The 25,486-nt window shown below is 39.9% G+C and overlaps 1 protein-coding gene across 1 annotated transcript; it reads left to right on the forward strand.

Annotated features, from left to right (window-relative positions):
• The first annotated feature begins 64 nt into the window (after positions 1–64).
• Positions 65–22,164, forward strand: f8 (coagulation factor VIII, procoagulant component). The gene is made up of 27 exons (XM_042419593.1): positions 65–570; positions 936–1,036; positions 1,364–1,486; positions 2,583–2,795; positions 3,736–3,918; positions 4,102–4,205; positions 4,545–4,665; positions 4,748–5,027; positions 5,120–5,288; positions 5,414–5,501; positions 6,623–6,840; positions 7,050–7,191; positions 7,288–7,497; positions 8,736–9,541; positions 9,670–9,812; positions 10,505–10,670; positions 10,781–11,020; positions 11,277–11,505; positions 11,594–11,776; positions 14,335–14,451; positions 18,011–18,082; positions 18,320–18,405; positions 18,513–18,668; positions 19,756–19,897; positions 20,025–20,167; positions 21,128–21,310; positions 21,725–22,164. Exons 1-27 carry the CDS (start codon positions 434–436, stop codon positions 21,878–21,880), a joined length of 4,911 nt encoding a protein of 1,636 aa, XP_042275527.1. The 5' UTR covers positions 65–433; the 3' UTR covers positions 21,881–22,164.
• The last annotated feature ends 3,322 nt before the right edge of the window (positions 22,165–25,486 follow it).

Below are 25,486 nucleotides of genomic sequence, written 5' to 3' on the forward strand. Positions count from 1 at the left end.
AAACAAATCCTCCATGATGGGCCCCTTATCGGAGGATAGAGGAAGAATTTTTTATGTTTAAAACTGTTTTATTTTATATAATATATTGCATCATTGTGTGTGTTTGTATTTATGTGTGGTACGTGTTCACTGTATTATATCAGCGCATTACTACAGAGGCATATTGAGTCCAAGACAAATTTCCCCTCCCGGACAATAAGGTCTTATCTGATTCTTTCACAGCAGAGCGTGAGCAATCTCACTCACACACTCTTGGTGTGTAACCAGCACGCGCCCCCACACGCCCCCACGTGCAACTTCAGTTTCCCAGTTATTTCTCCTCTCCTCTCCCCACCCCCAGCCCTTTAAATATTTCAGCCCGCGGGAAGAGCACCAGAGCCGGGACAGACTTTTAAGTGGGGACACCGTGGAGCCGACAGGTGCGCACACCGCGATGCAAGCGACGTTTCTTCTGCTGCTGCCGCTCCTCTGCTCCGTCGCAGAGGCTGCTGTTAGAGAGTATTATATTGCAGCTGTAGAAATCGGTTGGGACTATATCCACGACGATGGTGACCCAGCGACCGACCAAAGGTGAACTTTTTTTTTGTTGTTGTTTAATTTGAACAACTCACTCCTGGTGGGCAGCACACTGCATGAATGTCCTTTCTGAAATGTCATTTAGTCCTCATACCCTGTTTCCAGAGGTCAGTTCTGTTAAATCAACTGGAAAAATACAGCAACAAGGATTAGGACAATTAAGCTTGCTTCCAATACAAGTTCATGTTTTTTAGGAATTCATTAGAAAGTGTTAAACATAATAACAAATTAACAATGACTTAAGACAGGTAAAATGAATGAAGGGGGTGTTATAGTGTTTTCTGGCAATTGTCTCATCTATTTTAGTAGTTTGGTTTGGTTCAAGTGATTTTTATACCTTATTTTGTTGTTGTTTGTAGGAGAAAATTCAAAGATATTCCTCAAAAATACATCAAGGCAGTTTACAGGGAGTACACAGACTCCACATACACTGTCCCCAAGCCGAGACCAACTTGGACAGGTAGGTCTCCACTGATGTTGCTCTTTATTATACACTTCTTGCATCTTTGAAATATCTGATCACTTAAAATATAGACTTTCTGTCATTACATCAGTTTTTGTTAGGATTACAACAACTCCAACAACCAATATTTTTGAGCACAAATTAAATACAGAAACAAACAAATCAGAACCAGAACCTGAAATCTCATACAAATATCATACTTTTTTAAAGACAGGACACATGTTGAACCTTCATAGTTGTCAGTTCTGTTTAGAGCATATACAGAATATCTTCAGATTTTTTTTATTACTAATTGTTAAAGAAAATTGTGTCACATGGTTGCAGGTATTCAAGGTCCGGTGATCCTTGCCCAGGCTGGCGACAAGGTGGTGGTCCACTTCAAAAACCTGGCCTCTCAGTCCTACAGTATCAGCCCTGTGGGGATCACCTACTGGAAGCAGTCAGAAGGTACCGAACTGAACTTTTTTCATTTCTCTCTTGCACACCATCACAAAATGTTTGTTAGTCAGCAGCATTCTGTTCTGTTTGCGCAAGTTGTGACCAAGAGCTTGACTCATAATCAGTTTTCTATGTGAAGTCTAGATTACACCGTAGATGACACAATGGCAAAAACACAAAAAGCTTATAAACTCACTCTTCTGATGCTACTGTAGATTAAGGAGGAATCTTAGTCAGACCGCCACACGCAACCACAAGCGTTCATGGGAAAATTACTGTTTATTATGACAATATACACAGTATACATGATAAAGCAATACACAGGAATAAGGATATAAAGGTTGCCTCCTTGTTCTTAAGAAATTACTCAGCAACGGTTTCCATTATCTTCTGTGTGCAGATTTGTAGCCGCATGTTAGAGCCAAAAGGTCAGGTCAGCCTTACAGCAAGAGTGTGAGCATGAAAGAAAGGCAGGAAACTAACTTAAGTATATAAAACAATTTTTAAAAATGTGGGTTTAAATGCCTTTAAAATACAAAACAAAAACAAAAAGCAATTTTGTCTGAGAACTCACAGAGGCGTTATTCATATGAGAGAAGGCACTGGCATGTGTCCTAATGCATGTCAGCTGTAGATCCAAAGCAGTCAGTTCCTGTAAACGGCTCACATCTTCCTGCCACAGGGTAGATATAACTATGACTGAGTTTATCATAATCGGAGAAGCTGCTTCTGTCACGTTCAGGAATGTGCTTTCATGAAGCAAATCTAATCATGTCAATGTGTAACATGTAGGGTGAGGGAAAGGTTGTTGCTTGTGTGTGCGTGTTGCTGCAGCATACACTGCGGTCTTGCTGATACAAAACATCTAGTTTTATTTCCTGTTTTAGTTACTTGACAATTTCTTGAGTTTTTTTTTGTCCTTCAGGATAGTATCTCTTTGAAATTACAATTACTTTATTTATTTTTCCCAAGGTGGATTTAACTAAGGTGTATGCATTCTTTTGATTGCTCATCTTACCCCACATTGACAGCAGTTTTCCTGCTTTGAGACCACAAGCGCTTCTGAATCAATACAGAGGAGTCATGCTGTGTCTTTTCCCTCCAGGAGCCGGGTATGATGACTCCACGGCGGGCCAGGAGAAGGAGGATGACGCCGTCTCTCCCGGTGGATACTATGAGTATGTGTGGGACATCAGCCCAAAGGACGGCCCCACCGCCAGTGACCCCGAGTGCCTCACCTACTCCTACTCATCCCAGGTGGATACAGTCCGCGACGTCAACTCAGGACTCATCGGTGCCCTGCTCATCTGCAAGTCAAGTCAGTGTGTGCGGGAGGTCAAAGACAGTCAACAGTCATGCATTTTGTCTTGTCAATATTGTATCTTTCTATCATGTACTGTTCTGTAAAGCTCTTACTAATAATTGACACCTTGTCTCATCATCTCATTACTCATTAACACATACTCGTATAAACACCATCCAAATTCAGACAGACACAGATTTCAATTGAAGCTTGTTAGAGGATGAAAAATTCTCATTGATTTAAGAAAACTTTCATTAAAAACTGTTTTTCTGGCTAAGTTAGACTTAAATCCGGTGAAAAGGACAATGAGGTATTTAATAATATAAAGGCTAGCTTTATGCTAATAAGCGCCATCTAGCTGTGGCTCGATAGCCTAGCTGTTCTTTCAAGCTCAAAATAGCTATATTGTATTGCTATAGGTAAGATATGAGAGGAAATATAGTCCATAATGCTATGCATATGAAGTGAAGGTCTACTCCAGTGACTTAGTATTGCACTTCTGTAAAATCAGGGGACTTGTAGGAAACAGATTTTTTAAAAGATTGGTCAAAAGTCTGGTCAAAAATATCCTGACTTACTATGACTCAAACTCCAAAAACACAGGATCCTATATTTTGCATGATGCAACTTGATGGCACCTTTCATCAGACTCTCCATTACTGATAATGGCTTTAAAACTCCTTCAGAACTATTTTCACTGGCTGAGCAGTACTCTTCATGACAAGTAAAGTGAACTTTATGTGTAAAGTTGGTGGAGTGTCTCTTGAATTCTAGTTTTCCAGTTAGCTGAATTGCAAAATTGTCTATTTATTTAGCAAATGCTTGGAAAGGATGCACTGGAGGTTTATCTCACTCTGTAGAAAAGGGGATGAAAAGTCATTTTTTTATTTTTTTATGTACATTTATGAAATAATTATTACTGATGTACATACTGTATGTGTGTGTGTTCTTCCAGGTGCATTCACAGAAGACGGCCAGAGGAGAAATCCAGCGTTTGTCCTGCTGTTTGCGGTGTTCGATGAGACCAAGAGCTGGTATGGGGAGATAGGGGAGAGGAAGAGCAGAGAGAAGTTCCGGAGGACTGCCGGCAGGAAGAGTTACCACACCATCAATGGATATGTCAACTCTACATTGCATGGTAAATAACCACATCGGCTGCAGCCAGGGAGTTTGTTCCATGTAGTCATATTGTAATGTTAAGTGTTGCTAACACTGTGCGCTGCTGTATCAGTGTCTGCACTGTATGTAGTCTGCACAGGAATTTGTCCTCACTTCCTGTATGTGTGTGTGTGTGTGTGTGTGTGTGTGTGTGTGTGCGTAGGTCTGACAATGTGTCAGGGCCGTAATCATGTGTTTTGGCATTTGATTGGGATGGGAACAGCTCCAGAAATCCACTCCATTCAGTTCCAGGATCACTCTCTGCAGGTAATTCAGGTTTTGAGAAAAAAATATTCACAGTAAACAGATTTAAAGGTGAAAGGATTTTTTTTACACTTATGACTTTATGGGCTAAATACTGAAGAAATAAGTAATGGTATAAATATAAAAATGCACTATGAACACTGTGCAGTTCATTGAATTCTTATTTTACAATTAAGATGATTATAGAAAAGAAAAATATTCTTTTGTTTTCCTTGTCACAAATCAATTTCAATTTATCAATTTTGTTTTGCTAATTTATAACTTATGCTAATTTATTACTTATCATATTCTTGCTCAAACTAACTGTGTTAAAGAGTAGAACATTCGCTTTGGTTTTTCCAGGTTTTGAACCATCGAAAAGTCACCATGGAGGTGACCCCTATGACCTTCACCACTGCAGAAATGAAACCCTCCACTGTAGGCCGCTTCCTGATCAGTTGTCAGATATATGCTCACCGCCACGGTAAGAAAGGCCGATTCAGATTGGTTTCCCTGCATCCTATGAATCATAACTGATTGCTAATTTGCACTGTTGCTGTGTCAAGATGGCATGAACGCTTGGTTCACGGTGGAGAAGTGCCCAGACCCCGTCGCTCTGCCGGGGCCTGACATGCGTAATGTCAATCACGGGGATTACGAGGACGGCGGTGAAGAGTACAACGATGAAGATGATGATAATCTGTTCAACACCATAAGCTTTCAAGCCATGAAGCCACAAGTGCAAGCCAGAAGCAACAGGGGACAGCAGCATAAAATCTGGGAGCATTACATCGCCGCTGAAGAGGTCACCTGGGACTACGCTCCTCATCTCAAACCCACAGACAGGTAGGAGAAAGAAGGAAGGGGGGAGGAAGAAAGAGAATAGGAATTGTTGATTTGAATTGAATTGATAATTTCTTTTCTCTTTGCCACATCAGTGAGTTGCAGTCGGGATATTTGCCTGCAACTCCTCATCACCTCGGCTACAAGTATAAAAAAGTGGTGTATGTAGAATACACAGACAGATCTTTCACTCAGAGGAAGAACCCTGACAAGATAACACTGCTGGGTCCATTGCTGAAAGGAAAAGTCAACGATCAGGTCCATGTAAGTGAGTCAAAGGCAGAAAATATGGGAATTTGTGAATAAGAGACTTGAGCTAAAACAGCAGAATACACAATCTTTGTATAACTTTCTATTGATCTTCCACTGGCTTTGAATTTTGTTTCCAGATCACATTTAGAAACCTGGCCAGTCGCCCTTTTAACATCTACCCCAATGGCCTTTCCAAGATCTCTCCAATGCATAAATCCACAAATGGTAAGCTTAAGCACCGACACAAATCTTGTACCTGTAAAATTTAATTGGTTCTCTCACAGTTTGAGTGCTCCTAACTTAAAGGCTCAGTGAAAAGGCAGTTAGAGTGTCTTTAGTCTTTAGATGTATTTCTGAGTGAAAGGGGAAGGGTATCATTTCAAGTGGAATTTTCTAATTATTTGGGGATTTGATTGGATTGTTAAAAAGTGGCCAAACTAGCGTGAGTCTCTGGAGGATTATTGGACTCTAAATACACCTCCCCAGCTGCGCTATATTACAAGGCAGAGAAGGAGCAGAAAATTAATAAGACCTCAACCACAAAGTTTTGCCCTCTGAAATCTGAACAAACACCCTCAACCCATGACCCATTATTTCATTAACTACTACAATCTATGGGTAGTTATATGATGAGAGGGATTTTATATATATAGTAAATACTTAGAAATGCTTTTTTTTGTTACACATATTTGGCATATACCAAGATATAAGTAATATATACAGTACCAGTCAAAAGATCTGAGTGTTTAAAGCCACTATGTGTACAAATTTAACTTTGACTTTGATGCCCCCAAAAAACAGGCTGACATCTACCTTCACTCCAAAATCTTCCAACCCACATCACTGGGATAGATGGGCTGAAAGCAACACATAGACTGTGCCAATATTCACTAGCATTATCTCTCATTTTTCTGCAACCAAAATTATGCAATTTAAGTACTTTGAAAGATGGTATAATAACAAAGAAAATCTACATCTAAATACAAAAGTTTAAAATTGGGAAGTCCTATCACAGGAAGTCCTATTACAAAATATTAAAATACCTGTGATATATAATAATAATAATAATATACAAAATCAAATTCAATTGAAAAGGAAATATTTCATTAAAGGCGTTCTTTGCTATTGTAGTTATTTTGTGCAGCATTGTATTGGACTCTTTCTCTGCTTACATTTTTACTCCTAGTAATATTACTATCAGCAATACATGATTTAAAACCCCCCTAATCTTGTAGTTGTAATTCTGCCACCAATGATGGAGTGCATTTTGTATTCTGTGTGTTTGCTTTGTAAACATTTCAAATGCCCAATATCAAAGTTTCATCTAAACTCATCAAATCAAACAGCTGCAGAGCAGGACCTGCACTCCATGGGAGTGCCCCCCAACGAGACGTTTGGCTACATTTGGAGTCTAACGACAGATGACGGGCCCTTGCCGGGGGACCCTCAGTGTCTGACTCAGCTGTATCAGAGCACTGTGTCCCCAGAGAGGGACTTGGCCTCAGGGCTGGTGGGCACCCTGCTGATCTGCAAGTATGATGCCCTCGACAACCAAGGACGCCTGGTAAGAAGAATTATACATTTATGTATTGATTCATATGCTGAAGCTGCACATATATCACTTGTAGACACACTGCTTTATACATGCTAAAGCCCTAAGAAGAGTCTAAATGCAAGAAGATGCAAGCCGAAATGCTGCCTTTCACCTGTTCTTATGTAATTTAATATCCTGTGTCTCCTCTATTTTTATCTATTATTTATTGTTGCATGCAGTTGGGGCCAGATAAAGAGTCGAGCCTGATATTTGCCGTCTTTGATGAGAACAGAAGTTGGTACATCAACGAAAACATTCAATCCAGTCAAAACTCCTCCTCCACTTCAGATGCTGAATTTTACAACTCCAACGTCATTTACAGTGAGTTCACCTTGGAGTCACTTTCCAATCTTCTACTTCGAGCTGAGCTGAAGTGAAACAAAAACATGCTTGTGTTGAATTTCCATCTTCCTCCAGGTGTGAATGGCATTATGTTCAGTGGGCGCCAGTTTGTGATGTGTCAGACTGATGTCACCTTCTGGCACGTGGTCAACGTGGGCACCCAGAGTGACTTCATCTCTGTCTACTTCACGGGAAACCTCTTTCAGTACCACGGCCTCTACCAGTCCGTCCTCACCCTCTTCCCCATGACTGGCGTGACTGTTCCCATGGAGACCGAGCTGATAGGTAATTGAAGTTTTAGTTATATACAATTCTCTGTGAAAGCACAAACAATCTCATTGGTTAGATAATGTTGATGGGTGTAACCAAACTTAAAGCAACTAATTAATTTATGACTTTGAGATTTAAGATAATGGAAAGCCACAGACTATCTGACATAGATCATGTTTGGCTGGCATTTGTGGCTGGTCATAACCTGGAATGTCAGCTCTGCTAACTATAGGTCCAATATCTAGATAATGCTAAATGTAGACTGCAATTGCCTCAAATTACAAAAATGTCCCTAAATCTGACACAAATATACAAACAGGATTATTTGGTATAAAATAATTTGACATCATGGTGTGTCTTGGAAGCCTGTACTCCAGTGTAACTTTGATGCAGTAGAAATATATTATTAACAGCTAGAGTTCCCGCAGAAAGAAAAAATAAAAGATAAAATTGTTCAGATACACATTAGATTCAGCAGCTAGTTTAATATGTTTACATACAGTTTATATATTTGGACAAACATAAGAAAATAATGATTCTAATTAGGAATCTAATAAGGGAACACAACACTTGACTTGACATCTTATCACAGTCTCTTGACTGAGGAGGTTGAGAGTTGATTTTCCAGTCAGTACTTTGTACATCATGGTAAAATCTGACAGTCTATAAGCTGACAGTGTAACAGACAGAGTAGGCCTACGCTGCTTATCCCGCTTCAATGCCGATATAGTTAACAAATCATTTAAGCAAAAGACTACATAAAACAATCCATCTCAAACATACTGCGAATTGTTGCTTTGGGCTGACTGGGTTGCAGTATTTACTATCCTGAGGTGTAGGATTGTAGTAGAACATTTAGGGCCTCAAACAGCACTGCTGACGCACTAATTAAAGCCACTATGTGTTAGTTTTAGGCAGCATTAGGAAAGACACTGTGGCTGACTCCTGTTTTCTACAAACAAAAACTTATTATCAGAATCATTTCAAAGATAATAAAAATTCTACACACACATGTTTTTTGTACTGGCATTTCAACAGAGATTCTTACTCTTTGTCTGGAAGTGTAACACGCACCGACTGTGTTGCAAATCAGAGCATCATTCAGTATGTGATCAAGTAGTCAAGATACAGTAGCACTGCCCATCAAGACCACTGTCCTATTACCCAGTCTAGACACTTCAGGATATGCCTGTCTTTCTTCCCCCCCAAGACACAACTGAGACATATTAACTCTCACGTATCTCTTCTCTCAGGTGAGTGGGAGATCAGTGCCTTCGATGGCAGCCTCAAGAGCCGAGGGATGAGCATCCATTACACCGTTCGTCCTTGCAACAACGGAGACCTAGTCGATCATGATGGGGATGAAGACGATTTCTTTTACATCGATCAAATAAATCCAAGAAGTAGTAGACCTCAAAATGGCACAGTGATGGTTAGAGTGTGCAAGAAACCCCTCGCTAACGATACTCAGTCAGCAGTCACCACTGGTCAAAACATCACTGTTGATGGAGACTTAGCATGCGAGCTGAAGAAAGTGACGAGGGTGACTGAGGGAGGAATCCCACAGGATATCTTGGAGGAACTAGAGAGAGGGACTGAACATGGAGGAGAAGGAGGCAACAGACGGAGACGACAGGCAGAGGGAAACTGGAGGGATGGAGACATCAGCTCTGGAGCCACAGAAGATGGAGAAACTGGGATAGAGGTTGAAGGAGAGGGTATGGAAAATAGGACTAATACTGGTGCTGAGGTACAAGCTGAGGAGGGGAGTGAAACGTCAGGTGAAAAGAATGGCACAAAGGAAGAGCTTAAAGACAGCAACGAGATCTTACTGGACGGTAATCCACTGCTGAACACAAAGGTCTCAACTGTAGAAGGGAGGGATTCAAAAGAAATGGATCGAAACTTAGTGCCACAAAACCACATTCAGACTAAACCTGAGCGACAGACAGTGGATCTGCTGGGTCTGGATTACACCTACACTGCTGATAACGACAACGCAACACAGACTTATCTGTCTCTAGAGTATGATGACTACAGCGATGACTACAGCGAAGAGGTACTACTGTCTGTGTGTGTGTGTATGTGATGCATGTTCCCATACAAGTTATTCCATACACTGCATATAAGTGCCACAAACCCAAATGTCCCCCCTTCACCTACAGTAAATGCTGCATTTTATTTTAGGTGAACAGCACATCAGGTATATTTGCCACAGGTCACGTGGACCCACGCTCCAGAGGGACTAGATATCGCAACTACTACATCGCTGCAGAGGAGATCGCCTGGGACTATGGCATCAGAAAACCACATCAGCTTATCAAACCAAGGTAGGGATTATATGTCGTCCATAAGTCTGTGCTGGACTTAATAAGAATAGTTTGACGTTTCTGGAAATAGAGTGTTCGCTGTCTTGCTGAAAGTTAGACAAGAAGATTGATACTACCCTCACGTCTAAATATGAAGCTAGAGATGAGAGTTAGCCTAGCTTAGCGTAAAGACTGTTGGTGGGGGAAATAGCTAGACTGGCTCAGTCCGAAGTTCAAAAATGTACTGTTACCAACAACTCTTAAGTTCACTAATCAACATATTGTGTTTTGTCCATCTAGATACAAACAGAAATGTCAAAGGACAGTTTGTGGTTTTACAGGGTGCTGTAATGTCAAACAGCATCATACATCACTGTGAGGTTGTCGGGAAATAGTTACTCAACAAAATGTTTTTTCTGTCCTGTTTGACTGATTAAAAGTTTGACATTTCTTTCTATTTCTTGGCTGGGAAGTCACTGCCAAAAAACAGTCCTATGTAGTAATAGCAACATGACGAATTGTTGTTTTTCACTTTGGTTTTTAACAAAAAACAAACAAGATATAACATGTTAATTAGTTTTAGAGGTGCTGGCCGCGGGCTTTGTTACCTTTTGTCAGAGTCAAATGTTGAACTATTCCTCCTCCTCCTAATTTCCAATACATTACCCTAACATCCTAAATGGTCATTTTTAACTGTGTATTAACCCCTTTAGAGAGATGCGTCGCGGGATGAGGAAGTTCCTGTCAGAGTATAAGAAGGTGGTGTTTCGAGCCTACAGAAATGAAGACTTCCGTGATCCTGTAGGCAGAGGAGAGCTTCAGAGTCACCTGGGAATCATGGGGCCTTTCATCAGAGCTGAGACTAATGATGTCCTCACTGTGAGTGAGGCTATGAATATACATATACAGCTCTCTGTTCAAAACTGCTTTTTAAAACACCTAATGTTGGTGTTTGGTGACTTATGTTTTCTACTTCTGTCTTATTCAAGGTGGTCTTTAAAAACAAGGCATCCAGGCCTTACTCATTTCACCTGCAGGGAGTGTATGACCGCAGCCAGGGGGCTGGCGCTTCCCAAACCCATTCCTCCTCTGCACCACCCGGGGTCCCAGGAGAGCCTGTGGCTCCTGGGGAGGCCCGGACTTATAACTGGAGAATAAGCAAAAAACAAGGTCCCACTCAAAGTGAATTTGACTGTAAGGCTGGGGCGTACTACTCCACTGTGGACAAGGTCTGTATAGGCCTGTTTCAGTGTTATGTTTCATGGCTATTCTTAGGGGAATCTGTATTATCTTCTGTTTTGTCTTTGACTTCTGCATGTGCAAATCAGTATTATAGTTTTGAAATTTTAAGTGTTTAGCCTTAAGTGAGGCAGCAATAGTTCTTTTTGTAGGTTTGTTTTTTTCATTTTTGTAAATTCATGCTAAAAACATCAGCTATCATTATATAATAAGCAGAAAATACATATTTCTTCATTTCTGTTCCAGGAGAGGGACCTTCATTCAGGTCTGATCGGCCCACTGGTTATCTGTAAACCCGGTACCCTGCGGCCTCGTCTGAACACGCAGCCAAACATCCAGGAGTTCTCCCTTCTCTTCCACACCTTTGATGAAACTAAAAGCTGGTACCTGGAGGAGAATCTGCAGCACTACTGTGTCCCGCCATGTCAGGTGAACCCTGAGGACCCGTGGTACCATATCACCAACAAGTTTGCAGGTGGAGATAATATAGTGGATTGTTGGTGTCTTGTTGTGATTAGCTGTCATACTTTTTCCTCATAAATAACACCCACCTTTTTCCACAGCAATAAATGGTTACGTGGCAGAGACGCTTCCTGGTCTGTTGGTGGCCCAGCACCAGTTAGTCAGGTGGCATCTTCTGAATGTGGGAAGTGATGGAGAGTACCACGCTGCACACTTCCATGGTTTGCCTTTCACTGTTCACACTGAACAACAACACCGCATGGGAGTCTACAACCTCTTCCCTGGTAAATACACGCACATATTGATATTTACAATATATGTATCATATTTATATACACATTTATAAATACGTTACATACAACCTCACCTCTATTCTTTGGTCTGAACTAATTCCACAGGAATTACTGTATGTATAAACGCATACATGTGAATCACAAAACTCTTTAATATCAACCACGTTTTGTTACCTGGCAACTAAGCACGTGAGCCCAGGTGCGAACACAGACAGGCTGGAGACAGGATTGAAGTAAGACTAGTTATTTTCAGGACTGCAAGGTTAGAAGTTTAGCCAGGTGAGGTCCAGGGAGTGGTTCAGAGCTGAGCCAGGCGGAGCAGACAAGACGAGACGAGGAGCAGGAGACAGGGGCCAGAGGGCAGAGCAGGTGGAAGTGCGGGGAAGAGAGAAACAGGTTCAGACTGAGTACAAGGCCATGGGCAATTAGCAAAATGCTCATGCAGACAAGAACGGCTGGGAGCAGAGTAGGGGAGAACGGGGTAACATGAGCCACTTTTTACATTTGATGATTTTACTGCAAAATGAAAGTGTATTTGTTTCAAATAAGAGTAACTATATATACCTCAGGTTGTTGTGTACCCATGGAAATTAAAACAAGTTATCTAATTACTATGGGTTTAGAACCATGACCCATCAAAAAAAGTTAGTCCAATGGCATAACTCACCCCAAGGTAGGGGTAAATTGAGCGCTCTATGGGTAATTAGTGCTACCATTAAATACTGATATAAAAATTACACAAAATCAAACAAATTTGAGATCATTTTGAACTTTATTAATGCCATCAATTTAACAAAGGCAAAAACTCATACTTTTCAGTAAAATTATATGTTTGTGGCCTGTTGTTCAACATGTTACCTAAACACTTTCGGTAAAGATTAAACTGTGATCTTTGTGTGTTAGCCACAGAAAGAATATGTGTGTAAATGTGCTTTTGTGTATACAGACAGGTGACAAATTAAAGGAAAAACTGGTCAAGGTCTGAATGCTTGACCCCTACCGTGAGGGGATCTGGGGGCTCTGTTATGCTTTGGGGGGCATTTCGCTGGCATGGTTTGGGTCCACTTGTCCCCTTAGAGGGAAGGGTCACTGTGAATCAATACAAAGTTGTTGTGAGTGATCACCTTCATCCTATGATGAAACATTTCTATCCTGATGGGAGCGGTCTCTTCCAGGATGACAGTGCCCCCATCCACAGGGCATGAGGGGTCACTGAATGGTCTGATGAGTATGAAAATGATGTGAATCATATGTTATGACCTTCACAGTCACCAGATCTCAACCCAACTGAGCACTTATGGGAGATTTTGGACTGACGTGTTAGACAGCACTCTCCACCACCATCATCAAAACACCAAATGAGGAAATATCTTTTTGAAGAATGTTGTTCATCCCTCCAGAAGAGTTCAGAGACTTGTAGAATCAATGCCAAGGAGCATTGAAGCTGTTCTGGCAGCACATGGTGGCCCAACACCTTACTAAGACACTTTATGTTGGCTTTTCCTTTAATTTGTCATCTGTCTGTATGTACAGCATGTTTGTGTGTGGCTTAAATTTAACATCAGTCAACAATTAGGTATTTTTTCATCAACACTGTAGCACTTGTAACAGTGATCAAACATTAACATGAACAGGGTCTCTCGTCTCTAGAACATCAGAAAATAATTTTTTGGGGTAAATTGAGCCATTTACTCAACTTGCCCCAATGCCAATGTCACTGGCACATTTTACCCCACAACCTCCATTTTGATAAAACTGTTTCACACAGTGGCTCAGATCCACAGTTATGCTGAGTTTATGACCTTGTTTTGTATCTTATACTGACTTAAATTAACATGTAATAATGTCTAAAACTTATCTTTTTTAATTAAGATACAAGACTGATAACTTTAATAACATGATGAATTCACTTGGCATGACAAGAATAACTTTTTTGGTCTGTTTTGCTGACCACTCTCTCCATGTGCTTGAGTCCAAGATGGATTGAGTAATGTGAACTGTACTTTCTTAATTTGTGGTCACATGATTACTTTTGCTTATAGTTACCTAGATAAAGGGGGTGGCTCATTTTACCCACTGGCTCTACTTACCCCGTTCTCCCCTACTGACTGAACAGAGGCTTTCATCTGGCAGAGCTGAGAATATATAGGCGGGGTTGATTGCAGGATTAGGTGCCATTGGGGGGGGTTCTAGGGTTCTGCTCTGACTCTGGCGCACCTGTGTCCACTCAGACAATCACAGACTCAAGCCCAAACACACAAGGAGAAGAGGGAGAGAGGCACTGGGGGTGTGACAACAATTAAGAAGACACAGATGTGGAGGGAGTGTCTGGGAAGACAGCAAGAGCAGATGTCACATGTTTTTAATTCTAAGGCTAGTAGTAACATTATGGAAAAAGTCCAGTTGTGAGAGCAGTTTCCTAATATGAAGCCTGGCAGAATAATCTCGGTTCCATCCTACTCTTATCTCTGTTCACGCACTTAAACTCTGAAATAGTTATTCTTGACTCTAAATGTATGACATTACTCTCTGTTGCTCTCCCCCTCCAGGTGTGTTTGGCACAGTGGAGATGAGACCCCCCACAGTCGGCACATGGCTGGTGGAGTGCACCATAGGAGACTACCAGCTGGCCGGAATGAGGGCCAAACTACTGGTCTATAATTCACGTAGGTACACATGTCACATACTGTATCTGTGAAAAATATTGTTTCTAATGTAATACAAGCCACAATCTAATATATAATTAGAGTAGGAATAGTGGATTTACTGTAGTTTATTTACTGTAGCTAAAATGTTTCTAGGGACGGCAATGTCAGTCGGTTTGACTAGTCTCCTATCATTTGGTCCAGAGTAAAATATCCCATCAGTAACTGAATGGATTGATATTAATTTGGTACAGATTTCAGGGTCACCAGAGGATGAATCCTGACTTTTCATTTAGGGCCATCAACAGGTCACAATTTCCACTTTAACACACAGTTTATGAAAGGATGTCTCTAAAGTGACTGAGTCAGTAAATTTTAGCATACATGCTAAAATATGTTACTAAAATGCTAAACAAAGTCTCTGAGGCTACTATATGAAGACTGACTGGAACTGGCAGAATATGCTAAATATTACATAATAATCATATATATATATATTATATATATATTATATATATTTGTTGCATGCTAACATACTAAGATTTATAAACCAAGAGCTAAGAGAAGCTAAATCTCGTTTTTATTTCAATATTTTGAATGAGGCAAAAGGCAACAGTAAATTGATCTGGCAAAACATCGATAATCTCACAAGGAGATTTTAAACTCAAAGTACAGGGACAGTTAATTGAAGATCATCTTACTGTTGCTTCTGTCTTTAATAATTTTTTTCTTGAGTCTGTAAATGAGTTAGGAAAAAAATTTACGCAAAGGAAACTGGATATTGTTCCTATGGATGCTACACGCCAGGTTTTCGAGCTGGTAGAAACTAATGAGTTACAAGTAAATAAAATCATCAGCTCCTTAAAAAGCTCCAAAAGTAGAGATGCTTTCCAATTTGACACCATGTTTGTCAAATCACACAAAGATATTTTAACTCCCCCTATTGCTCATTTAATTAACTTGTCTTTTAAACACAGCTCCTTTCCTGATGACTGGAAACGTGCCATTGTCATGCCTATTTTCAAATATGGAGACCGCCTTGAAACCAGTAACTACACTGCCAGTACTCTCAAAGGTTGCTGAGAAAGTTGTCATTAAACAACTGACAACATTTCTTAATACAAGCAATTTTGGTCTACATTATATGCAATTTGGCTTTAGAGCAAATCATTACAACAAAACTGCTACCTTGCACTTAATAGAGCAAATTAAATGGTGACTTGACAAAGGAGGAGTAGTTGGTGCTGTATTTTTAGATCTGCGCAAGGCATTCGACACAGTCAATCATAATCTTTTAATATCAAAACTCTCTAAATTTAACTTCTCATCTGGAGCACTGGCATGGACGTCTTCATATTTATCTAATAGGAGACACTCTGTTAAATTTGGTGACACACTGTCCAGTAACATGAAGTGCACAATGGGTGTTTCACAAGGGTCAGTGTTAGGTCCCCTATTATTTAGCCTATATATTAATCATCTCCCTCAACAGTGTCATGATGCAGAGTTGTGTACACACATGCAAAAACAGCTGAGTTAGCTGCTGCAAAGCTAGCGATTGCATTGGAAAGGATCACACATTGGCTTGATCAATCATGTCTGAGTCTAAATGTAAACGAGACAAAGGGTATGTTTTTCTCTAAGACTATGGTACAACCTCCTAACGCTGATATTCTCATCAAAGGTGAAAAAATTGACATAGTTACTGATTTTAATATCTTGGTGTGACACTGGATCCAAATTTGAACTTTCAGAAACATGTTAAAAAAAACAGTTAAAACCATTAAGTACAACTTAGCAAATTTTAGACATATTAGAAACTGTCTCTCTTTGGACGCAGCCAAGATATTTATGCATGCTATGATTCTTTCTCATATGTCTTATTGCATCACATGTTGGGGGCAGGCTGGAGAAACAGCCATAAAACCTCTTGAGTCTTTATACAAATGAACTCTAAAAACTCTGGACAAAAAGCCAATGCATTTCCATCACTGTAGGGTACTGGAGAAATACAATTTACTGAGCTTTGACAGTTTTAGATTATTCTCAAATTTGTGCCTAGTTTATAAAATTTTAAATGGTTTGGCCCCTCCTCCACCATGTGACTTTGTGTATACTTGCTCAGTAAGTTCTATTAGATCCTCCAGAATACCCTCTATACTAGATTGTACCATACCATTTCGTCGCACTGCATTTGGGCAGTCAGCTTTCTGTGTGAAAGCACCACTCAGTGGAATGCCCTACGTGATTATATGAAGAACTGTAGTTCTATCAATGCATACAAGGCCAAATTAAAAAATCAACTAAAGACGAATCAGCTGTGTGACCACTGAGCCTAGTTTACATTATTAATTTTTAATTGACATTGTAGGTGTATGTGATGTGCTGTTGTGTGTGGCTTTGTATTTTCTATGGCGTGTTCTTTGTGAGGTTTTTGTTTGTTTGTTTGCTTGTTTGTTTGTTTTTTGTTTTTTGGTTTTTTGTTTGTTTGTTTTTTGCTTTGTACTGTTTGTTGTTGTGTTGTTGTATGTCTTGATTATAATGGACTACGGATGCAAATTAGCTTCAAGCTAACTCCGGTGCAGTGCATCATTTATGCTTAATACTGCACACTGTCCTGTTCAATAAATCAAATAAAATCAATCATACTAAGATGCTGATGTTACATGCTCAACATTAGCATGTAAACATCCAACAGTTGCTAATGTAGGCTACATGCTAACTGTAGGCATGTTTTCATGCTAAAATTAGCACTTTAGCATGCTACGTTTAGAATTGAGGTCGGAGCACAGCTTAGCCGCTACACATGAGTACAGTAAAGTACAGCTTAGACTGAAACTGAAAGTTGAGCTGAGTCTGACAGTGAAGAGCTGAGCCTGACATGCTGAGTCTGAGATGTCCTGTAATGGTCACTTTTAAAGAACATAAACCTTTTTGATTTAGTAACAAAATACCTTTTCCTGTTACATCACCCTTATTTTTACCACACTATTGTTAAAGATCTAAAAAGAGAGAAGTCTGTTAAGTTTTTTGTGAGTTCATCATTTTGTTTTGTGTTGTGTAATGAGCCTTGCAGAGATTTTGCAACAGCAGAAATGTCATTAATGACAGTTGTAGTAAATGCCTTCACGCTTGTCTCTGCACTTTGAAATGTTTCATCACATCGTATGAATTATGGCAGAGGCTTTTCCCATATTTTAAACACTGTAAAGTATTGAGTTATTGTTTCATTTACGGGGCTTTTTAATAAATGATGATTTCTCACATTACTCAGACAAAAATCTGAGCTAAAATCTGTAAAGCTACACATCATTTCCATAAATGTCAAAATCCCAAATCCGAGTGTACTTGCCCCTTTTCATATACTGTAAAGATTAAGCATGATGTTCTATCAATTTCTGATGGTTTCAGGATAAGTAATAAATGGCATTGTTAAAGTGTGGAACCACCTAGTTCTGTACAGTCTAGGTGTATTAAGTAAAGAGAAATGTATTTCGGGAATTTCTGAATGGGATAATTATGTGCACTTTCAAATTTGACATGCATTAATAAGCTGGAATTTTCTCGTACTGACATGCAGGGTGTGTCTCGCCTCTGGGAATGAAATCGGGCAGGATAGAGGATTTCCAGATGACAGCATCTGATCACAAACGTAAGACAACATTTATTTCTTGTTTTTGTTTTTTTTCATTTTATATTACAAGCACACAAGAATACACTTCATACTTGTTTATACTTGCAGAGAGATGAAGCGCTTGCCACAAATAACCAGTGCACTGATGAAAATGATAATAGCCCAGTCATCGCCACCAGGCAGCTTTATGAAATCTGAAAGCCTAGAAATTATTACTAACTTGGATTATAACCATGTTTGCATATGTGTTTCCAGCTGGCTGGGAGCCGAGGCTGGCAAGGCTGGATCAGTCGGGTTATATCAATGCTTGGATGGGCAGAAACAAGATGTCATGGATACAGGTTAGATACACAGATTTTCTCTGCTCAGCATTTACACTGATCTTCATCATGTTCACATGTAAGCAGCGATGGAGCACAATGAAATGTGATGCCGTGTGTGTTATTAGGTTGACCTCCTGAAGCCCATGCTGCTGCATGGTGTGCAGACGCAGGGAGTCAGATCAAAGCTGAGGGACAACTACATCTCACTCTTCAACATCTCCTACAGCCTGGACCAGGAGACGTGGACCATTTACAGAGGAAACGACACTGGAAAGAACCGTGTATGTCTTCTACTGTGGTAGCATCTGTTACACTTTGGTTAGGGTTACTATTTAACAGCAATAACATGTTGATTCTTCAGTTTTAGCAGAAACTGAACCTGGAATACAAGCAGTAATGGAACAACAATGGAACAGCAGATTAATACACTATGTGCTAAATACACTGATATAATTTAATTGAAGTTCTAGATACAGTATAGAATATGTTATGTGTATTGTGAAAATATCTATTGCGAAATATTTCACAATCAAAAAGCAGCAATTCTTAGGAAAATGAACCATCTCCTCCTAAAAACTGACGCAAAGCAGTTTACTTTCTATTTACCAGAGATGGTGACAACATCATTAAAATAATCTAAAATTTAAACTATCCTACACAAGTTCTTTATAATGACTCAACAAGTGGTTTTGTATTTTTAGCCTATTTACTACAAATTCTGTATATTTAACATTTTTGCAGAGCCAAAGCTTGCTGTTTGGCTAAAAATGTATTTTCTAACCACCAGTCAGACATTGTTTTCAGTTAGTTTCAACTAAAATTTCAAATCAACTTGCAGAGCCTTGATTTATAATCTGGTTGTTGGTAAATTAACATTTCACCTACCTCATAATTTTTGTCAAAGAAGAATTGTCATTGCATGGTAATACATTTGTGAGCAGGTACCATTTTGGAAGCTGCTCTTGGTTGTGCATTTACAATCTCAGAAAATTGATCCAAGAGGACAAAAAAAAAACAAAAGTTAAACCTAACCCTGCATTAAAAAGGTAGCTGTTCAGTAGCTGGCCGTGGGTGTTTGAGCAGTAATAATGGCACCAAGAGGCAGAGTTTAACCATGGCATGATGCTGTTAAATTGTAAAATAAATACAGTAAAGGCAGATTTTTTTTTAATGTAATGCATTGCCTATCTCAAGCAAGTTTCTAGTCTCTGCAAGTTAAGAGAGAAGGAAACCAACTGTTTCCTGGAATGTTGGAAATCAGCCCAAAAACGTGTGCTCTGTTATGATTTAGAGACTGCTTGGCAGTTACTCATTTGTAGGTCACTACCGACATGATCCTTTAAATCTGTTTGTGTGGCTCTGTTTTAGGTTTTTCGTGGCAACCTCGACAGCTCCAAGGTGAAAGAAAACCGCTTCTTTCCACCATTTGTGGCCCGCTACATCAGGATTCATCCATACAACTCCATTCGGCCTGCACTCCGAATGGAGTTGCTGGGCTGCGATCTTAACAGTGAGTTTTACTTACAGTAACAGAATTTATCTCAGTGTTCATTTTAATGTATGAAAGTGCTGAGAATGACTCATGATTTGTGTATGTGTGTGTGTGTGTGTGTGTGTGTGTGTGTGTTTGTGACCAGGCTGCTCTCTCCCTCTCGGGCTCCAGAAGATTCCTGACAGCAGCTTCAGTGCCTCCTCAACTCATTCATCCCTGCTGCGTACCTGGAGCGCCAGCCTCGCCCGCCTCCATCAGGAAGGCAGCGCCAACGCCTGGAGGCCGGAGGTGAGTGGTGTTTTTTTTGTTTTTTTTCATGTCTTAAACACACATTTTAATGAAAAAGCCACGTTGAACACCTCTTGTTTCTCACTCTAGATTAGAAGCCAGTGTTGTCCATAATAACTGCTCTCCTTTCATTATTTTATCCTGTTGTTCCTCCTCTCCTTTCTTCTGCAGCTTATCATTTTCACACTTTGCAGCACTGAGCTGTAGAGGTGTGATTTGTCCTTCTGTTGACTGTTGAGCTTTTATTAAAGGTCACATGCCAAACAGTAGCACTTGTGATCTCTGGCTGAGGTCAGCCACTGTGGGTCAGCAAACAGAAACATAACTTCTACTGAATGGTGTCCTAACAGGGCTGCAAAAGCCTAAAGACTTCAGATGAATAAATATTTTAAAGTTTTTGCACAGTAGCTGCAGCCAGCTTTTCTACATTGTTTTTTAACATTCATCTAAGCAGGAAAACAGAAGAAAACAGGGTAAAAAATATAATGGGACCACCTTGACTTACTTTTCCTTGTTTATATAAATGGAAGAGTTTTGGTTTTAAAAGGAAGGTGGCACTTGGCTCTCTTCTCTTTTATTCAGGGACTTTTCCTGTAGCCAAACAACTCTTCCTTATCAGTGAAAACCTATTTTTATTATGAATGATGGATAAAGGCCTTAAACTGGGGGTGGGGGGAATCTCCACACGAACAGTTAATCTGGTTTTCTCCATGTGAATCCATATTAGTGGAAAAACAGTGGAAAAAGAGATGCGCTGCCAGGAACATGTCCCTTGTTTACCAGTTTCCTAGACGTCTTAGAGAAATGTGGGAGAGGGAGTCCTTGGTTTGTGGTGTTTCCTTTTGCTCTCTCTTTCTAAAAAAACACACCACTCTTATGTGTGTTACATAATTTCTTTGGCTTTGTCTTTTTGTAGAACTTTCCTGTCCTTTAATTCAAAACATCTCCTCTGTCCCGCAGTACAATAACCCGCACGAGTGGCTACAAGTGGACTTGGGGTCGGTCAAACGCATCACAGGCGTGGTGATGCAGGGAGCGAAGTCACTGCTGACACCGATGATGGTGACAGAGTTCTCAGTGACCGTCAGTCACAATGGACACTCCTGGAACAGCGTGTTAGAGGAGAGATCCCACGGAGAAAAGGTACACCAAGTTTTCCAGTGTCAGCTCACATGATCCAGCTTCCTGCCTGACCACAGCTCCATAAAACTGTGTATAAAACTGCAGTCACTCCCTCGTTCTTTACTCATTTCATGTATTCCCTCATGTAATCAGTGATGTAGACGGGCTACTCCATCTCACAGTTTCCATTAGTTACATAGATGATTGAGTCACTGTTGTAAAGAGCTGACAACTCACCAAAAGAATCCCATCACACAGTGTTCTAATGTTTTAATGACACATAGTTGACTCAAAGCGGCGTATGAAAACCCCCAATAAAACATTTGTGTAAAAAGATTGAAAAAAAGATTGTTTGCTGATTCTAATCTGTATTTATATTTGCGGTCCTTTTGTGTGTCACCTCTTCATTTCTTTCCTCATTTTTTCCCTCCTCAGATCTTCCCAGGAAACAGCGATCCAGACGAAGAAGCTCTCAATGTTTTTGATCCTCCTCTGTTCGGCCGCTACCTCCGCATCCACCCGCGGGGTTGGATTAACGACATCGCTCTGCGTCTGGAGGTGCTGGGTTGCGACACGCAGCAGGGGCTCTGACACACCGCTGGACAAACCCACCAACTGCACGCAGCATAATTTTAGAAATAGCGTAGGTGTAAACGAGGCCTCAATGTTTTAACAGCTGAGCTACAGTATTTAGCTTTGCAGCACACAGCTGTGCTAACTACAGAGCACACCTTTTGAATGTAAGCTTGTGTAAATATTTCAGACTCAGATGGATGTATACAGTTTGAATGGTTGTTATATATCATTGGAAAAGTTTGTATTAATGTATTTTTCTGCTTTATTAGAGTTGAAATAAACACTGAAAGTTTCCCTGGCATTCGTTTCTGGACTCTCTTGTGCACACAAACACAGAACAAGGGCAGACACGCTCCCCTCTCCGATAAAGTCAAAATGTTAACAATTATGTGTGTTTCCAAAAGTCTTATCCAAGTTCAGGTGTGAGTTCAAACTCGAACAACAAGATAAATCAAGTGCTTCTCGATGTAACAGTTTCCTGTCCTGTTCTTCATGTCTATGTCAGGAAAGGAGCTTTTGTTTGCTTTTGTTTTCTTCCCTCTTTCCAGCACATTATCTCTGTTCTCTCCTCATTCCATCTGTCCGCAGTCCAAAATGTTCTCAAACTGTTATTTTGGCTTATCCATCTACACCAGGCACTCCCAGCATAAACAATACAGACACTCCGCTCCAACATTGTTCTGTTACAAGTTAAAGTATGCACTTGTGTTAAACAGAGGAAATCGAGTGTTTGCATGTTCACAGACAAGGATGAGGCTACTGTGTAAGCATGCTTATGTTGAAGCTGTATGTTTTGAGCCTGACTGTGTGAAGGCAGCGTGAAAATACGAGGGGCACCGACCTCTATCACCTTATTATCAGCTGAGGAAGTTTCTAGGCAGGTGGTGTGTTTCATTTGGACGGGACATGCGTTGGCAGACACATGGCAGTAGCACATAATGCCTGGCAGTCACACTTTATCTCTGGAAACAAAAACAGTGTCTGTGTGTCTTTCAGAAACAGACAGATCACCTGTATCCAGATTCCACTAACATTTAACACTCAAATGAAACAGAGGCAAATTCAACAGAGGGGAGCGGAGGACATGGCCTGTTTATCCAGGTGTGATCGCCTATCAGCTGCTGAGATTGTGTTCGCAGCGTGAGAAAGAACCGACTGCATAGAATACAACCCAATCTTATACAGGGGACAGCGTGACCACAGCTGATGGTTTTACATAATTCACTCATGAACTTCACATTTTTGCCATCCAAAGTGTAAAATACATTTTAAAATTGATTTTCTACCTTGCAAGCAGGCTTCAATGCAACTTGAAACTTGATCGAGACAGGTGATCTGAGAGAGAAAACAATTCAACACAATTATTTCTATATTCCAAATTATACATCTGTTGCATAAAATGTAAACAATTGTTGTCATTAGCAATTATTTTGTAGATGTTTTAGTCGTTTAGTCAATAAAATCTCTGAAAATAGTGAAAAATGCTTCAAAAGTAACAAAGAAAACAAAGAAAAGCAGGAAATCATCAATTTGAGAAGCTGGAACCAGTGAATGGTGTTTTTGCTTGATGAAGGACTTCAACACTTAATTGTTTATCAAATTTGTTAACAACCAACCGTGTCAGCACTGATGCAACTCCTCATGTTCATGTGTTTGTGGGAAAATCCAAAACTGGCTGACGAACAGCAAACCTCTTTAATGCAACACACCAAATTCACATAATCCTTTTTTGTCTCAAGTACAGTAAGTACAAATCTCTCTAAGTTCATTTCACTGAAAAACAACAGCTGCCTAGGAGGAAGGAAATGAATTCAAAAATATGTGCTGTTCCTCAGAAAATGGGTGACAGTGGGGTCAAGTACCGTAGGTTTTGTGGTTAATGGGCTAAAACACGCAATCGAGTACTTATGTCCTGTAAAGAATGGGACACCTCAACTTCTTCTTCTTCTTCTTCTTTTTCTTTAGTTTGCAGCAGACCAGAAGTCCAAGCTTGCCACTAATAGCGAAAACAAAGTTACAGCATTACACTTCAGATCTTGGGTAAACTTCAGAAAATGTATGACTTTCATCACACCAGTATTCAAATGTCAAAGGTCAATTAAGTTTCGTTAACTACCCTTACTGGTTAACCCTCCTGTTATGTTCACTTGTCAGGAACAACAATGGTGTTCCCGGGTCAATTTGACCCAGTGCATATTTAATTATCCAAAAGATGTCCGAAACCAAAAAAATCCAACAAGCAGTGTGAATATTTTATTACTAACTCAATTTACATGCATTTACGCACACTGTGTGTGTGTGTGTTTGTGAGTGATTGGGATGAAATATGTCTCACAGTTGCAAAGAAAAAAATAGTCTGACATTTCTGACACCCTTTTACCTCCAGTTTGACTGCTGGGTCAAATTGACCCGAACAGTATCTATGTGATATAAACATGCAGGGGGTGGTTGCAAATATGTGAGATGAATCATTTTCATATTATATGTTAATTACACTAATTAAGGCGAGCAGAAGAAGTTTCATACTGAAAAAATGCTTTTAACTATTTTTCCTAGATCTTCAAACTTTAAAATGGGTCAATTTGACCAGGAACATAACAGGAGGGTTAAGAAAGACAGAACAGATAACAGAGAAATAGTTCCATCAGATTTGAATTTTCCAAAATTTACAAATCTGTGATTTGTGTGATTTCCTTGACGTGGAACCATGAAGCCTGGTGAGTGATTGCCACACTTTCCTTTGTCACAACCTGCAAATGTGCAACAATACAGTAACTCTGCTGAGGAACTGTGATCCTCTGGTGGCTCATCAACGAGGAACGATTCTCATGAGTGACAGGAAGGAAAACTATGTGACACAACAGAAGAAATGACCAGTTTTATCACCCTCTCTCACATCACTTCCTGCCATGGTCCTGGGGGGCCCTGGCTATAAGATAGAAGAAACCAGAAGTAGGCCTTATCTACCCTCCTCCTCTTCTTCTTCTTCTTCTTCTTCTTCTTCTTCTTCTTCTTCTTCTTCTTCTTCTTCTTCTTCTTCTTCTCCATCTTCTTCTTCTCTTTCTTCATCATCCTCTTCTTCTCTTTCTTCTTCTTCCTCTTCTCCTCTTTCCTCATTTTCCTCTTCTTCTCTTTCTTCTTCTTGGTGACATTTACAACACAGTTTGAAGTGATGATGTGTGTGTACAGTACAATAATAGTATACATTGGAACTACAATATACTATTGAGGAAGAGTAAAGACATGTAAATACCTTCATAGCAACTTTACATTTGTTAAGAATAACATTCCCAACCTTAATCTAAGTGCTTATTACTGACATTACGCACTAAACCACTATGATTTGTAGTTAATAAAGTGAATCAGCACTTTGTTGAAATATTGTTTGTATGTGTGCGTCAGTGTGGGCATACTTCTCCGTACAGTTAAGTTCCAGAACTTTCCACTCTGATGACACCAGTAAACTTGAAAAACCTCTGAAAGAACATTTCACAACCACAGAAAAACTGCGTAGAGAAACTCTATCATATTTAAGAGGCCTGTCAAATACTGTAATATAAAAAATAAATATACTATAATAATCATATTGTAGTGTGTTATTTTTGGGTCCCTCTAACTTAA

The sequence above is a fragment of the Thunnus maccoyii genome, chromosome 8 (genome assembly GCF_910596095.1).
Source record: "Thunnus maccoyii chromosome 8, fThuMac1.1, whole genome shotgun sequence".
Taxonomy (NCBI): Eukaryota; Metazoa; Chordata; class Actinopteri; order Scombriformes; family Scombridae; genus Thunnus; species Thunnus maccoyii.